The sequence below is a fragment of the Schistocerca piceifrons genome, chromosome X (assembly GCF_021461385.2).
Source record: "Schistocerca piceifrons isolate TAMUIC-IGC-003096 chromosome X, iqSchPice1.1, whole genome shotgun sequence".
NCBI lineage: Eukaryota > Metazoa > Arthropoda > Insecta > Orthoptera > Acrididae > Schistocerca > Schistocerca piceifrons.
In genome coordinates, this window is record NC_060149.1 from 431,933,276 (window position 1) to 431,950,857 (window position 17,582).

The 17,582-nt window shown below is 43.4% G+C and overlaps 1 protein-coding gene across 1 annotated transcript in view; it reads left to right on the forward strand.

Annotated features, from left to right (window-relative positions):
* Positions 1-17,582, forward strand: part of LOC124721855 (elongation of very long chain fatty acids protein AAEL008004) — a 142,601-nt gene that overhangs the window by 94,192 nt on the left and 30,827 nt on the right. The window contains exons 3-5 of the mRNA XM_047246989.1: positions 12,846-13,036; positions 15,871-15,951; positions 16,463-16,519. Coding sequence (XP_047102945.1) covers positions 12,846-13,036; positions 15,871-15,951; positions 16,463-16,519 — 329 coding nt within the window. The remainder of the gene's footprint in view (positions 1-12,845; positions 13,037-15,870; positions 15,952-16,462; positions 16,520-17,582) is intronic.

Sequence of the window (17,582 nt, forward strand, 5' to 3'; positions counted from 1 at the left end):
GTGGACAGGGAGGGGGAAGGAGGAGATGGACGGAGAGATCGTCAGACCCCGTAGTGGCTGCCTGAGGACAACGCGAGAGTTGTCAGCGCCTGCGACCGCAGCTAGATTACAGACGCCGGATGTAGGCGGCACTCTACCTGGGAAGCCTTGTATTTTCGCGGGCCCTCTTGTTAAGTGTCTACATGAGTCTATCACGTCTGGACGAAGAGGTCTGCTGTGGGATAGCTGGGATTCTAACGCAACGCAGGCAGGGCAGACTGCAGCAATTGCCTCGCAGTTTCCGTGCAGGACAACGTGCGATCAGCCATACCAAATTGAAATTACGAACAAGATCAATTCCACACTCACGTACGTCACAGGGCAGAGATTATCATTAGAGCAGCAACGCCAGAACTGAACAGTTGGAACACTGAAGATTTGGGAAGTCGTGGCACTTCATTGTAAAATTCAATGACAGACTATGCCAGGGCAGAAAAGTGTTAGATTACATGGGAATAGAGTGCACTTCCGGCTGATGAGGTACGTTTGCACGAGGAATCTTAAAAATTTCATGTGAATTACATTGACCGACAAAAGAAAGGTCAAGCATCCAGAATACAGCGTAACTTCGTACACGTACACACCTTTGGTAGGTATTTAGATCGTTAGAGTTGCAGTTCTCTGAAAAGTAGAACGACCACCAAAGTGCGTTAGTGTTGTTCGTATTTAGTGTTATTGCAAGACATGGAAGGGTTTATAAGCGATGTGAAGGCGTCGGATGGCGATTGGTTACTGTCAGAGTTCCGAGCGAGGTATCGCAGTGGTTAGCACACTGGACTCGCAGTGGGGAGGACGACGGCTGAAACCCGCGCTCGGCCATCCTGATTTAGATTTTTTCAGTGATTTCCCTAAATCGCTTCAGGCAAATGCCGGGATGGTTCCTGTGAAAGGGCACGGCCGACTTTCCTACCCGTCCTTCCCTAATCCCATGAGACTAATGACCTCGCTGTCTGGTACCCTCCCCCAGATCATCCAACCAACCATTACTGTGAGGGACATGGAAATACCACGCACTCTTGAGAGAAGCGTTATCAGCACCTGACGAAGTTTGGAAGGGGCCTTATTGTGGGTCTCCACTTGGCCGGCTGGTCGAATCATGCAATAGCTAGATTTGTGGGACATTAGGCTGTGACAGCTGCCCGATGTGGGACTGCATGGGAAGGTGAGGGCAGGTATACTCACTGTCAAGGTTCCGGTCGACCACATCTGACTTCACAAGGGATGATCTCAGTGTGGTGCACCAGCTAAGTGCGCCTGCCTTTTAAGAACAAGTAACAGATTTCCTGCAACATTCTGTGTCATCTAACACCCTTCATCGGAGACTAGAAGCAGCCGAACTAGCGAATTATCATTCCAAACGTAGGCTTCTGTTAACACGATAACATAAACGACTGTGTTTGACGTGGTGCTGCGACCGGGAAGCACAGACTGCCGATGAATGGCGTTGTATTGTGTTTAGCTATGAATGGTGAATCTGCACTGCCTCGCATGACTATCGTCGGAGAGTGTGATGGTGACCTGAGGATAGGTCCTATTCCTCCTGCGTTTGAGAGTGGGACAGATGTGTCGCTCCTGGCGTCATGTTGTTGGGAGCAGTCGGGTATGGCTTCAGGTCACTGCTGGTAGTGATTGTGGCTGTTCCGATGACATAACAGTACATCACGGACATCCTCCGTCCTCATTTATTAGCTCTAAAGCGACAGTATCGCGGAGCCATTTTTCAACAGGACACTGTTCGTCCACTCATGGTACATGTCCTTATGGACTTACTGCGTGATGCTGAGGTACTCCTGTGGACAGCAAGATCCCCAGACGTGTCCCCGATAGTACATAGGTCAGGTCAGCTCGAACGTCAACTCTATCCCTGTGCCAGTATGCAGGATATCAGTAGCCAGTTTCAACAGTAGAGGGGCAGATTACCTCAGTAGAGGATACAGCGGCTTTACGACAGCATTCCCCAGCAATTCATGGTACGCATCCAGGTCAGAGGGGCTGCCACCGTCATCTTATAAGTGGGCTCACATTGTCAGTTTCGTTGTAAATTTGACTCGATTTTGTAATCACTGAAATTACACATGAAGATAATTTCCTTCCTCCTCTGTTTCTGGGTGTTTCACTTTTTTGTCATGCATAGGATACTGGGATGGCCGAGCGAGGTGGGGCTCTCGTAAAATCCTGGACTTGTATTCGGGAGGATATTCAGGAGGATATTCAGGAGGATATTCGGGAGGATGGCGGTTCAAATTGACGTCCAGCGAGATTAATGCTTTCCACGATTTCCCTAAACCATTACGGCCGAATGCAGGCATGGTCCCTTTGAAGGGACGCCGCCGATTTCCTTCCCTATCCTTTCCCATTGCGAGCTAGCGTCCGTCTCTAATGACATCGTTCTCAACGGGACGTTTGACTCTTATATGCCTTTTATTTGCTGCTGCATCGTGTGCATACGTTCCTTGTCAAATAATACCCAACTGTAGACCTGGACGCCAGATCACCGAAGTTAAGCGCTGTCGGGCTGGGCTGGCACTTAGATGGGTGACCATCCTGTCTGCCGAGCGCTGTTGACAAACGGAGTGCACTCAGCCCTTGTGAGGCAAACTGAGGAGCTACTTGATTGAGAAGTAGCGGCTCCGGTCTCGGAAACTGACATACGGCTGGGAGAGCGGTGTGCTGACCACATGCCCCTCCATATACGCATTCAGTGACGCCTGTGGTCTGAGGATGACACGGCGGTCAGTCGGGACCTTTGCGCCTTTACGGCCTGTGTGGGAGGAGAGTAGACCTGGACCCTAGCAAAATAATGTACTACTGTATTTTTCCCGAATTGTACACTCCATGAGTATGAGGGCTCTCATGTTATCCCTTAAAGTCCATCTGATGATTTCTGTGGAAATAAATATGCCTTCGCCTGAGTGGGGTCAAATCTGCATCTTACTGAAACTCGGTTCCCAAATGTTTCCTCTGCCTTAAAAGTTGGTGATACGAGTAACTGCAGGATAATTTGAAATATATATTGATTTACTACGCAGACACAACGAAACCTTACTTGGATGCCCTTTACGCCCGCATTGCACAACTCTATTGGTCGACGTCAGAACCAACGTATTGCTGCATCAATAGCCTCCCCAACATCAACGTACTACTTCTCACGGACTGCATCCTTCACTGGGCAAAACAGATGGATGTCGGAAGGTGCGAGATCTGGGCTGTAGGTGGATGAGGAAGAACGTTCCAATGAAGTTTTGTAAGCGATGACGGCAGACGCCTCTTCCACGACTCACCGTGCTTTTTTTCACTGCCAGGTCTTCGTAGACATTCTGCCAACGCCTATGAATATCTGAAATTCTGTAATTTTCCTCCAAAAGAAACTAAATGACAGCTCTCTGCTTGGAATTGACGTCCGACACAGACGCCATTTTGCAGGCTACGTATAGCGCCGTCACCTATTGGAACTTGATGAAGCTATTGTGGTTGAAGAGGGAATAATCCACGACGTCCCACAAAAAAATTCTGCAGTTTCTGAACCGAAATTGGCTGAGAAAAAAATTCGTTGCTTTACTTATTGAACCTCCTTTTATAAGTAAAAGTCTTGCACAGTTTTCAAGGGAACCGTATACCGTTCTTCCTGCCAGTTCAGGCAATGATGATGGAGGTGGATAATAAATATCCTTTTCTCCAAAGTAGACCACAAAAGCCCAATAATATTGAGTTCTGGTGACGGTGGTGACCATGGGGAAACGTGATAATTCATACTCGTGCACGCAAAACCAGTTCTGGACGATGCGAACTGTGTGGACAGGGGCCCTGTCGTCTTCGAATACAGCATCACCGTTGAGGAACGAATAATGTACCATGGGATGTATCTGATCAGCGAAAATGGCCACATAATCCTTTGCAGTAATGTGATCTTTCAGCGTAATCTTTGGGCTCAATGAATGCCACGATATAGCTATTCAAATCATCGCCGAACCTCGGCCATATTTCACTCTTAGGATCTAACCCCCTCCCCCCAGAAGTTGTAAATAGCGTGAAACAAGATTTACCCGACTAAATGAGTTTCTTACATTACTCCCTAGTCCAGGTTTTATGGCTTCGGCATCACGTTTTCCTGTCACAGGTAATTGCTTCACCGAAGCGTGACTTTGGAATCCGAGCTCGCCCTGCAGTTTCCAACTTTTCACTTCCTGTTGTTTTGGCGATGATAGCTGTAATATCCCCCCCCCCCCTTCTTCATAATTCCACCTATTGTCCATGTAGTGTTGGCAGAAGACCCAACACCGTGTTACTAGAGGAGGCCGAAATGCACGCGTTTTAGCTCACGCAGGCTGGCATGAGGAGGGGAGGACTATACTGACGTGAGGTCTGGAACATGACAAGGAATTAGAATTCAGAAAGCGGACTAATTAGTCTGATACTTAACTTTAATCCAGTAATGATGAACGTCGCTCTTGACGGTACATGATTCACAATATTATCTGTTCAGAATACATTCTTCAAGTTATGACTTCTGGTAACTGAATATGGCGCCTTGCTAGGTCGTAGCAAATGACGTAGCTGAAGGCTATGCTAAACTATCGTCTCTGCAAATGAGAGCATATGTAGTCAGTGAACCCTCGCTAGCAAAGTCGGCTGTACAACTGGGGCGAGTGCTAGGGGGTCTCTCTAGACTAGACCTGCCGTGTGGCGGCGCTCGGTCTGCAATCACTGATAGTGGCGGGTCCGACATAGACTAATGGACCGCAGCCGATTTAAAGGCTACCACCTAGCAAGTGTGGTGTCTGGCGGTGACACCACAGTCCACAATAAGCAAAGTCTTTTATGAAAAATTTGAGAGGAGCGAAGATTACAATAAACTTTCTAGTCTTGTTGGCTTTTCGTATAGAGGTGGCTCCAGTTCTTCTTGTCTAGAGGTCTGATTCTTGAAGCTGAAATTCTCACAAATTTTAAGACTGTTATTGCAGAATTTTTCTTGCTACGTTAATATATTTTGCACAGTTTAGTATACCATACAGTCTCTTGAATTTTCACATTAACAAAGCCAAAATCACATTCTTCGCCCAAAATACAAAAATTCGTCAGATCACATCAGAATCATGCTTGTTCAAATGGCTCTCAGCACTACGGGACTCAACATCTGAGGTCATCAGTCCCCTAGAACTTAGAACTACTTAAACCTAACTAACCTAAGGACATCACACACATCCATGCCCGAGGCAGGATTCGAACCTGCGACCGTAGCGGTCACGCGGTTCCAAACTGAAGCGCCTAGAACCGCACGGCCACACCGGCCGGCAATCATGCTTACTACTACTTCAATCTGCGGTAATAATTATAGTCCAAATGGTTTACAGTTCTACTTGACAAATGAATTTCTATTAATTTCAATTATTATTTCATAAATGAAACCAGAAATAAACACAGTAAACGCTACTAGATTGCATAGTAATAGAAATATTAAGTGTGCCAAATAATTCATAGTTTCAAATGTTTCTAAAAAATATAATTTTAAGTACACTACTGGCCATTAAAATTGTTACACCACGAAGATGACCTGCTACAGACGCGAAATTTAACCGACAGGAAGAAGATGCTGTGATATGCAAATGATTAGCTTTTCAGAGCCTTCACACAAGGTTGGCGCCAGTCGCGACACCTACAACGTGCTGACATGAGAAAAGTTTCCAATCGATTTCTCATACACAAACAGCAGTGGACCGGCGTTGCCTGGTGAAACGTTGCTGTGATGCCTCGTGTAAGGAGGAGAAATGCGTACCATCACGTTTCCGACTTTGATAAAGGTCGGATTGTATCCTATCGCGATTGCGGTTTATCGTATCGCGACATTGCTGCTCGCGTTGGTCGAGATCCAATGACTGTTAGCAGAATATAGAATCAGTGGGTTCAGGAGAGTAATACGGAACGCCATGCTGGATCCCAACGGCCTCCTACCACTAGCAGTCGAGATGACAGGCATCTTATCCGCATGGCTGTAACGAATCATGCACCCACGTCTCGATCCCTGAGTCCACAGATGGGGACGTTTGTAAGACAACAACCATCTGCACGAACAGTTCGACGACGTTTGCAGGCAGTATGGACTATCAGCTAGGACACCATGGCTGCGGTTACCCTTGACGCTGTACACAGACAGGAGCGCCGGCGATCAACGACGAACCTGGGTGCACGAATGGCAAAACGTCATTTTTTCGGATGAATCCAGGTTCTGTTTACAGCATCATGATGGTCGCAACCGTTTTTGGCGACATCGCGGTGAATGCTCATTGGAAGCGTGTATTAGTCATCGCCATACTGGCGTATCACCCGGCTCGATGGTATGGGGTGTCATTAGTTACACGTCTCGGTCACCTCTTGTTCGCATTGACGGCACTTTGAACAGTGGACGTTACATTTCAGATGTGTTACGACCCGTGGCTCTACCCTTCATTTGATCCCTGCGAAATCCTACATTTCAGCAGGATAATGCACGACTGTATGTTGCAGGTCCTGTACAGGCCTTCCTGGGTACAAAAAATGTTCGACTGCTGCCCTGGACAGCACATTCTCCAGATCTCTCACCAACTGAACACGTCTGGTCAATGGTGGCTGAGCAACTGGCTCGTCACAATACGCCAGTCACTACTCCTGATGAACTGTGGTATCGTGTTGAAGCTGCATGGGCAACTCTACCTGTACACGCAATCCAAGCTCTGTTTGACTCAATGCCCAGGCGTATCAAGGCCGTTACGACGGCCAGAGTGGGTTGTTCTGGGTACTGATTTCTCAGGATCTATGCACCCAAATTGCGTGAAAATGTAATCACATGTCAGTTCTAGTATAATATATTTGTCCAATGAATACCCGTTTATCATCTGCATTTCTTCTTGGTGTAGCAATTTTAATGGCCAGTAGTGCATATATTCATATCTAGTACATACCGACAGTAACATAAAAAATAAAGTAATTCCTTTTCATAATATTGTGTATAAAATTATACGAAAGTTTTCAGAAAAGCAGCTAAGATAATGATGACCTGTCCAAAATTCGAAAAATAATACTCGTATCGCTAACTACTGTTTAGGAAAAGTAATGCTAGAGGAGGATGTCCCGTTACACAGCGTTCGGGAGTACTATATTCCGATCTCCAGTGACTTTTGCAGCTGTCGTTCTCTTAGTTTTCGTCACTGTTCCCTTCGATGAACGTTTGTCACGATCGCTCAACACACAGTTTCGTCCCCGTCGTGGCCTAGTGGATGACATTTTTCAGCTATCAATGTATGAAGTATAAATCTTCAATACGGTACCTCTTCAAACTCAGAAGACTTCGACTACATTGGTCACGGAATACCCCACCATACGAGCACCAACAATTTGGTAACAATCGAACTTACGTAGCTTCGACATATTGCATTCACAACTACAGGGAACACTTTTGTGACCACGACTGAAACTGGCGACGTGTTGAGGGCATTGCACAGGTGCCGGTTCGTGGTAAAATACAAAGGCGCAATTTGCAGGCTTGGCAAGGATCTGCATTTATGTTCAAGCATGCATTTTTCGCAGTGTCTTCACATTTTTGTCCAACTTCTACATAACCAGCAACACTTCTGAAAATGCGTTCTCAAGCTTTTACGCCACATCAACATGCCACACTTATTTAATTCCGTGTGTCTGAGAAATTCCTGTAAAATTACTTTTGTGCAGTTTCTGCTACCTTTTACTTTCAGAAAGTGGTCTCTATCAGCTGATAAGACTCCAAATGTGGAATAAAATTGCTTTGTGATTAATAGGTGTGCGGTGTCGGGCAGGGGGTGAGAGAGAATGTTCCCGACGTGCTACCAGTCACGCTTGACAAAGTTCTCCAAATGCTTAAAAAATAGGGAAGACAGCGAACACGTGGCACTTGAAAAATAACTCAGATTACTTAGAGGGTGACCCCTGACACTCGACTCATTGAAACGTCCGTCGCAAAGCTATAGTAGTCGCAGTATAATTAACGACGGTGGTGTGAAGAGGCAACAGTCATGTAGCTCCTTCAGTCAGCTTTCTCCTTCGCGCATTCTTTCCAGTTCCACAAAGAACACCGACCTTTATTTACATGCTAGACTTCTAATTATATTATCTGTACAATAAAGCTCATAATGGCCATTTGCTCTTAACATGTTATGAATATAGTACTGAGAATATGTTCTACTTCGTATATTTTGAGATTATTAGCAGTGTTACCTATATATCAAAACGTCTACAGAAGCGAGTGTATTTCTAAGAGTCGCAGCGAAAGACTTATTACTTGATAATTGATGCTGATGTCTAATGCAACATGTGTATCTTCTAGATTTGCAGCGGTGTTCAGCACTGCGATACAGATAAAGATAACGTATTAAGCTGGTACAGTAAAGAATGAAAGATCGTTAACAACCAACATTTTCAGAAATTTTATGGAGATGAGAACTTGTACCAAGAGATCTCTTACTCTGTATTGCATTTCACAAACAAAGCAACATCAGACGTGAATGATACTAGTAACGTAGACATTTGCGTTCGTATTTAAAGGTCTTAGTATCTGGTACTCTTCCCGATTAATAGGAAGAAGGGGTTGTGATTTTCTTTAATGTTTACGAAGACAGGCGGGTTGCAAAGCAACTTTCCCCATACTTGAGCATTGATCATTCATGATGCCTTAACTTCAACGCTAATAATCGTCTGTTGATGGCATAAATATTGGTATTAATGTTTGTTAAGACTAATTTATTTCAGGATGTGTGAAGTAAAATACTATTGAACATCTAGTTTTGAAGTTCTTGCAGCAGCCATAGTTGCAGCCAATATCACGGGATTTCAGATTCATCTGTTACGTGAACAACTGTTTTTTATGTAATCCCAAACATGTTTCAGCGCTTTGAATAACATCATGATTTACTGCCCAGAGCTACTGCCTAAATTTCTTTATTGAACTACCAGATTCAGTCTATGGATCATCAGATTCATTTATAACATCGTACTACGCGATATAAAAGCTATATCGCCAGATAATAAAACCAATGAATTCGTCACTTTGGTCGCAGAGTAAAACACGCCAAGCAGTGCACTCATTCATACTGTATCAACAGTCAGTATTAACGCTACGAAACGAGACATTCCACGTATTGCCGACTGATCAGTTGATTACTGTTTACCGGTGCTAAAGCTGACCTTGACATACCATGAATGAGTGCACTGTCTAGCAAATTTTGTGATCGACACTGTAACTTATATTATCATCTGGCACCAATAATGATTTCATTTATTTTATTATCTGACGCAGTTGATTTTATATCGTGTAATATGATAATGTAAATGTTTGTATGAACCTAATGATGGTCTGTGGACCGAAACTGATTGTTGAATGACGAAATTTTATCATCAGCTCTTGGTGGTATATCAAGACGCTCTTCAGATATTTACGAGCTGTGGGGTACCACCTTCCGAAAATATGTGTTTCAGTTACTACGTGTCATCGTCAGTTACTACTCATTTTCGGTTCTGTAAAATGTAAACATGTTGTAAGTACGAATTATTGTAAAGAAATTTGGCCATAAAACGGTTTTTATTTGAGAGAAAGTAAAAAACAGATTTTATACCAAACTAATATGAGAAGAAGTTAAAATTAACAGGAACTGGATACAGAACAGCAACATAAACACTATGTTCGGTAAATACAAAAAGCTAAACTTACGTGTGAGGTTCTGCAGCAACATAACTTTGTATTTCAAAAACAGATGAAAACACAGAAAAGAACGGATATTTTGAAACTAACCGTAAGTAATCGCAAAGTATAGTTGCGAAATAATTTGGGACAATAAAATTACATTTATAGATTTTTTAACTCGACAATCAAATTTGCACTAACACAATTTGACTGCAGATAATAAGCTAATGTGAAGTGCGAGGGGCATTCAATAAGTAATGCAATACATTATTTTCTGAAAACAAGCTGATTTTATTCTCATGTCTAAAAAATTATACTATTCCCCAATCTTCGTTCAATGGGACGGTCATACGCCACCTTACAGGCATGCGTGATACCACTCTACTGGCCGACGCTAGAGCCAACATCTTGTTGCATCAATAACCTCCCGATCATCCACGCACTGATTCCCGCAGTGTGCATCCTTCATTGGGCCAAACAGATGGAAGACGGAAAGTGACATATCCGGGCTGTAGGGTGGATGACGAAGAACAGCCCAATGATGTTTTGTGACCTTCTTTCGGGTGCGCAGACTTTTGTGAGGCCTTACGTTGTCGTGGAGAAGAAGTTTGTTTGCATTTTTGTGGTGATCAACATGCTGAAGTCGTTTCTTCAGTATCCTGAGGGTAGCCACAATGCACTCAGAGTTGATCGGTGCACCAAGAGGGAGGATATCAAACAAAGAAAACCTTTCAATATCCAACAGAGACGTCCAGTTGAGCAGCGGGGTGTTCGTGATCTGTCGATCACCACGAATCAGAATGTTCACATGTTCCAACATTGCACGAGTGACAGCTGTGTGTGGCCGGCCAGCAGGAGGGAGATCGGACGGTTTTGCGCGACCTTGTTGCGATGATGACAGAAGCCTTGCTCAACGACTCACCGTGCTTTTGTCCACTAGCAGATCTCCGTAGACATTTCGCAAGTGCCTATGAATATCCGCGATGCCTTGGTTTTCCGCCAAAAGAAGCTCAATGACAGCTCTCTGCGTGGAACGCAACTCTCTTACAGCGCCATTTTGCAGGCTACGTATAGTGCCAACACCTATCGGAACTTCATGAAAGCGTAGGGGCTGAAGCGGGAATATTCCAAGATGTCCCACAACAAATTCCCTATTTTTTCAACCGACACTGGCCGAGAAACAAAATGTGTTGCATTACTTTTTGAACGGCACTCGTATATACACAATGTAGGTAAAATGACGGTAATGACAGCAGCAGACAAAAACTGTTTTTAGGCATAATGTCGAGACAAGTAAATATTACTTAAAACAAGTTTACATTTTACAGAACTGAATAAAGATAAGCTATTGAAAAAATTGGAAATTTGTGGTAAGGTCTTATGGGACCAAACTGATGAGATCATCGGTCCCTAAGCTTATATTTTACTTAACTAATTTACTCTAAGGACAACACACACACACACACACACACGCACACACACACACACACACACACACACACACACACACGCCAGAGGGAAGACTCGATCCTTCGATGGAGGAAGCCGCACGGACCTTGACAACAAGCCTCCGACCGCGTGGCTACCCTGCGCGGTTAATTTCCTATTGATGATGGCACACATGTGCTGAAACATTTATGGTTTATGTATGAAGAAAAAAACAGTGCCTGCATAACATGCGAACCTGAAATACAGTAAGTGTAATACTGGATCAGAGTAAGGATCTGATTATTTCCCGTACCATATTGCCATGTGGATTTGATAGCCTTAGAACAAAAATCAGCAGGGACAGAAATCCCCCAGAATATCGTACCGCTGTTGTTGGAGGTGGTCTTTTCATTCCTTTCTTCCCTCTTGATTTCCCTTTAGTTTTCTTGTTTAATCCTCATCACCGCTTAGCCCGTTAATTTAATGATTAATTTTTGTGCGATATTCAAGATACTGAATTTACACAGTCCACTGTTGCAGCGTTTGCAGCATTATCGTCATTCGTTTTTCATTGTTACATTGCCAGTCAGAATATACTATCTGCTCTTTCGTTGCGTTGGCTCTCTTGGAATAACGAGAGTAGCTCCATCAAGAAGCAGAAAATAAGAAATAAGAGTCACCATACTACGGAAAAGGTCTTATGAAAGTGTTGTTCAACAGAGTCCAGTCTGAATCTCCCCATGATTTTCTTTCATGCATTTCCTGCCTCTTATCACTTTAGTGCCCTCAAATCGATTCATTCTCCTCCTCTTCCTCATCCTCCTCCTCCTCCACCTCCTCCTCCTCCTCCTCTTCCTCCTCCTGCCCCATTCCCCTTTTCTCTTGCCTTTCTCGCGATTTTCACCTATCACAAAACTGCATCCCTACGGGAACAGCTTGTAACACACTAACTCCCATTATCGTAACGTATTTACCCCACTGGACTGACTGGAAGCATATTTTAGGCGATTTCTCGACAAGAATTAAGAGAATTCTGGTTAAATCAAAATGTTTCACCTCAGGTACACACTATATAAAAACTTAAATAAGTAAAGCCATATCGAACAAAGAATGTACGTGCAGACGCGCTTAGTGCACAAGCATTTGCTGTAGGTCCCGTACGTTAACATAACGGAACTGCGACTCGTAAGATGTGTGCCACAACGGATCTTACAACCGAGTAGTTACAAAGAAGAAAGAGATTAGCTGCTCAGTACTTCTAAAATACGAAGTTAGATCACTTAGATGAGGACGAAAGCTCTTAGACTGAGGATGTTCAGTAAGGGTATAAAAATCTTATCTGGATACTCCCGTGCTAACAAACACCAATACTTCACGGTAAATGATAACAGCCAAACAGTTGCAGGATAAAGATTTATTAAAATTCTTGACCACGGTTTCGGTGTATCTAAATATACCTTCATCAGAAGTAAAATACACTAAAATCACATCCTGCAGTGGATATACCGAAACCGTGGTCAAGAATTTTAATAAATCTTTATCCTGTAACTGTTTGGCTGTTATCATTTACCGTGAAGAATTTCAATAGTTGCTGTTTCAGCCATGTTTAAAATCTTGAAACACCAATACTATTAAATTTTGTATTTACGTATAAGGTATTGTGACAATGTTTAACGAGGGTGTTTTGTTTCAGACCCGAGAACAAAAGACTGGTTCCTGGTGACGAGCCCCGCGCCTCTCATCACGCTGTTGGTCTCCTATCTGTACTTCGTGACTTCTGTTGGCCCGCGATTCATGAGGGACAGGAAGCCCTACGATCTGAAAGCCGTGCTGATGGTCTACAACTTTGCTCAAGTTATAATCAGCACGTGGCTGGTGTGGGAGGTGAGTCAACTTCTGTAATTACAACCGCAGCCTAACAAGCCAGTTTGGCTCCACTAACCTTCTGTAGCTGGCGTATGCGTTGCGCGACTGCTGCTCCTCGGCATTATTTCAACTGTGCCGCTCCATAGTTTTGTACAGTACGAATTTCAAACAATGTAACTGATATCCAGCCTCATTAAATTGAACCATACTTCGCAGTTGTATCTGGAGGATGTTGGCACGAATGTAGCACTATTATCCAATCACTAAGAACCACCTAGTGGGAAATGACATTTCTGAGCACTTGCGAATGTGTTATTACAAATCGTTGACGACACAAACAAAACCTTTAATTATTTGACCGAAGACAGTAATCGTACACGATTGAAACTTCTAGCACGTCTAGTGTAACAGTGTTCCATAAAAATGTTAGACCCGTTTATAAAGTTAAGGGAAAATATTTCGACTAGAATTAGCACCAACTGCATTTAAAGACATGGGATTTTAAGCAAGCAATGTAACGAGCTGGCATTAGAAGTGGGTATAGCGAAATGAATCAGTCCGAAGGTCTAAACCAGATAATGGAGCGAACTAGTGAATATAAATTAGCACTTCTTGAGAAAGACATTTATTCGATTGTTGTTAGTATAATGAATAATACACGTATATTCGTCGGTATCAAACCTTGTATAAGATTCCATCAGACAATTCAAATTGGCTCTGAGCACTATGGGACTTAACATCTGTGGTCATCAGTCCCCTAGAACTTAGAACTACTTAAACCTAACTAACCTAAGGACATCACACACATCCATGCCCGAGGCAGGATTCGAACCTGTGACCGTAGCAGTCACGCGGTTCCAGACTGAAGCGCCTAGAACCGCACGGCCACACCGTGCTATTGTCAGCTAGAGAACCTTTTCTGACTCCTGAACTGGGAGAATGAAGACAGATTACGTCTGAATCGAAAATACGTGAACCACTTCCGTTTCGTTGATATAAAATTTGCCTCAGTTCAGCAACTAATGGAAGTACATAAGAGAGCAATTTTGAACGTAGGAGAAAAATTAATTACAAGAATGAATGATCAACTCACCTAAAAGAAAATGGTACACATCAATAATCAGTTTTAGAAGCAGTCAACGGTATAATGAACTGCAAAATAATTTAAAAAAATGAAAATGGCCTGGGATTCTCGTGGCAAACTTGATGTGGTTTTCGTAAGTATTGAATTCGAAGGCATGTGAAAATACCAAGATGTTGGGTCATACTAGCGCGAACTGTGCAGCATACGATGTGACATACCTGTTAGTGTCGTTGGCTAGCCTGCTATGGGTCACCAGTTCAGTCTCGACGGCCCGCAGTTATTTGTCATTTAATATTTAACATTTCTGGAAAGTTCTTGAAATTCCTTGCGTTTGTATTGTATGTATAGTATTGAATATTCGATGCCTGTATAAATAGCTACACTCTCCATCCAGGAATTGAGTTCTTTTCTGAGTGTACGTTGGTGATGGTAATACAAGCGCTTTCAGTGCTAAATATTGTACTTATGGACTACCTTGCTTTCGGATTTCGACTTCATTCAGGTTACGACGTGACAGTAATGGGTGAGTCAAGAGAAAAGGTGGATGCTTTGAAAGGTGATGGTATTAATGATTCTGAACAAATAACTTTCTATGAACATATGCCCTATTCCGAACTGTTTCCAAGATTTAATGTAGATTGCTATTTATTTCCTGTATTATTCAGTGCCTTGTATACAACGTGCCTTGTATACAACGTACCACAGGAGTGTAGAGGTGTTAGAGACAATCAATTTGATACGGGACTCTTGTGGTCTATCAAGTCGGGAAACTACCTCAAATTGGCCTACAAAAGCTACCTAAAGTACAGTGCATGCGCGTCGCGTAAGGTTTTCAATGTTATCGCGCTCTCTTGACGAAAACTACTAGTCCTAGAGAAAAACAACTTAGACCTTTTATAAAGGAAGTTTAATGTCGTTTAATTTTGTACTGCGACACGTTTTCGCTGGAGAATGCGACTTTAGAGTTATTTAAGAAAAACGTACAAAAGTGATATTAAATTTGTGCTGCCTCGGAACCCATGCGGTGGTGGTGGTGGTGGTGGTGGTGGTGGTTAGTGTTTAACGTCCCGTCGACAACGAGGTCATTAGAGACGGAGCGCAAGCTCGGGTTAGGGAAAGATTGGGAAGGAAATCGGCCGTGCCCTTTCAAAGGAACCATCTCGGCATTCGCCTGAAACGATTTAGGGAAATCACGGAAAACCTAAATCAGGATGGCCGGAGACGGGATTGAACCGTCGTCCTCCCGAATGCGAGAACCCATGCGGAACAGGGCATATGTAGATATGAAGTTTTTTGTTTAGAATCACCATCATCCCTCAAAGCATGTAGCTTTGTTCCTAAAGACCGTAATGCTTGGAGAACTTAGAGCCGATTTTAGCCAGCAGGTGATCAGAATATTGTCTTCTTTTTGACAAACTAATGAATCCCTATCTTCACGTGCTGCCTATATGTCTGAGAATACTAGGATACTTGATTCCTTTGTGTTAAGCAACTGGTGATTACTTCGTGAGAAGCCCGAAGAATTTTCCTTACACTGCCCCAGTCATTTTAGATTGAACTGCCTATAGTTGCTTGACTTTGCATACTACTTTAAATATTAGTTGTTTTTCCAACCTAGAGATCACTCTAGTTAACATTTGTAACACCTGGATTCCCCCCAGGGGGGTAGGACGCTTTGTGCCCGTGGTGACGAAAATGTATAACAGTTAATTTTGTACCACTCATCTCAAGCAATGTACAGTATGATAATGTATTTTTGTTCGTCTAGGGTCTGCAAGCTGGCTGGCTGCACCATTACAGCTTCAAGTGTCAGCCTGTAGACTACTCAGACAACCCACTGGCACTCAGGGTGAGTACACCACATCTGCTCGAACATAGTTACACGTACATCATGATATCAATGTCGTGTTAGTTACTCAGTTCACAGACAGTTTCGTGTTATCATTGACTGAATTATTATCGGTTCGTCATGTCAAACACCACATTAAATTTAAATCGTTAAAATAAATTGAAAATTTTGTTTAACATATTTTTGTCTATATGAGGACAGAATTTTTTATAGGTGATGTGTAAAAAGATTCGTGATTTGTTTATAAATTAAACTTCCTTACAAGTTTAAACTATGTGTCAGGCCGATAATCGAACCCGGAACCTTACTTTTAGAGAGTAATTATCTTCCCAACTGAGTTATTCAACCAAGACTTACGACCCGCCCTCACAGCTTCAATTGTGATAGTTCCTCTCTCCCGTTTTCCAAATGTAAATAAAAGGAAAAACAGTTGTCTTATCTAATCAATGAATATGTGTTGTGGATCGTACAGTGCTCAGTTCAGTGTTTCACTGTTCCGACTTTTTTGCAGATGGCGCGCGCCGTGTGGTGGTACTTCATGTGTAAGCTGGTGGAGCTCCTGGACACGGTGAGCACACGGCTTCATCGCTGTATTTCTTACTACCTTAATATGCGTTTCACATGATTGTGTTACCGGGTATTATTAAATCATGTGCCTTCCACACATCCGTGGGTACTATCTTTTATTTACTTTAGTTAATCGATTCTCCTCTAGGAAAGTGTATAGTATTTGATAAGCGGGTATCTATATTTCTGTCCCCGGTAAAATGTTCAGAATACAATCTTTCACCACATATATATAAGTAAGTAAACTGTTTATTATTTCAAAAGTAATCGCCACATCCCACTATGCAAGACGGTCAATGCCTTCATGGAAAAAAGTTTGCAATAGCTTACTGAATTATGATTATACCATGGCGCGTACCTCTTCGTCCGAAAAACAGCATGGGGAGGTTGGTTGGTTGGTTTTGGGGAAGGAGACCAAACAGCGAGGTCATCGGTCTCATCGGATTAGGGAAGGACGGGGAAGGAAGTCGGCCGTGCCCTTTGAAAGGAACCATCCCGGCATTTGCCTGGAGCGATTTAGGGAAATCACGGAAAACCTAAATCAGGATGGCCGGACGCGGGATTGAACCGTCGTCCTCCCGAAAGCGAGTCCAGTGTGTAACCACTGCGCCACCTCGCTCGGTCAGCATGGGGAGGGATTGGGACTGTATGGAAGACGTGTAAGGGCTACAGAGCGCAACTTTTGCAGCGTAGTCGAAGAAACATGTGGGTCGCCAACGTGTTCCTAATAAGGGGACCGTACAAACTTCCCCTCACCGATTCGACTCATACTGAAAGGATCTGTATGCAACATATGTAAAGAGAAACACACAACTCTCAATCGTTTTCGAGGAAATAGAGTTTGAAAATATATGTTTTATGTAGTCGCTAGTACACAAGAAGTCCGCAGCCAAGCGTGTTAGGCGGTTAGTTTCATAGTCTGCCTTTCTCAATCGAGCAGCTTGGCCGAACTGTTTACACCTTGGCCCCGCGCGCTCGCGGTCGAGGTTAGTTGTACTGCAGCCGTCTTCGCTTATGTAAATTCTGATAGATGAGCAATATGGCACATCTCCCAGAAAGACCAC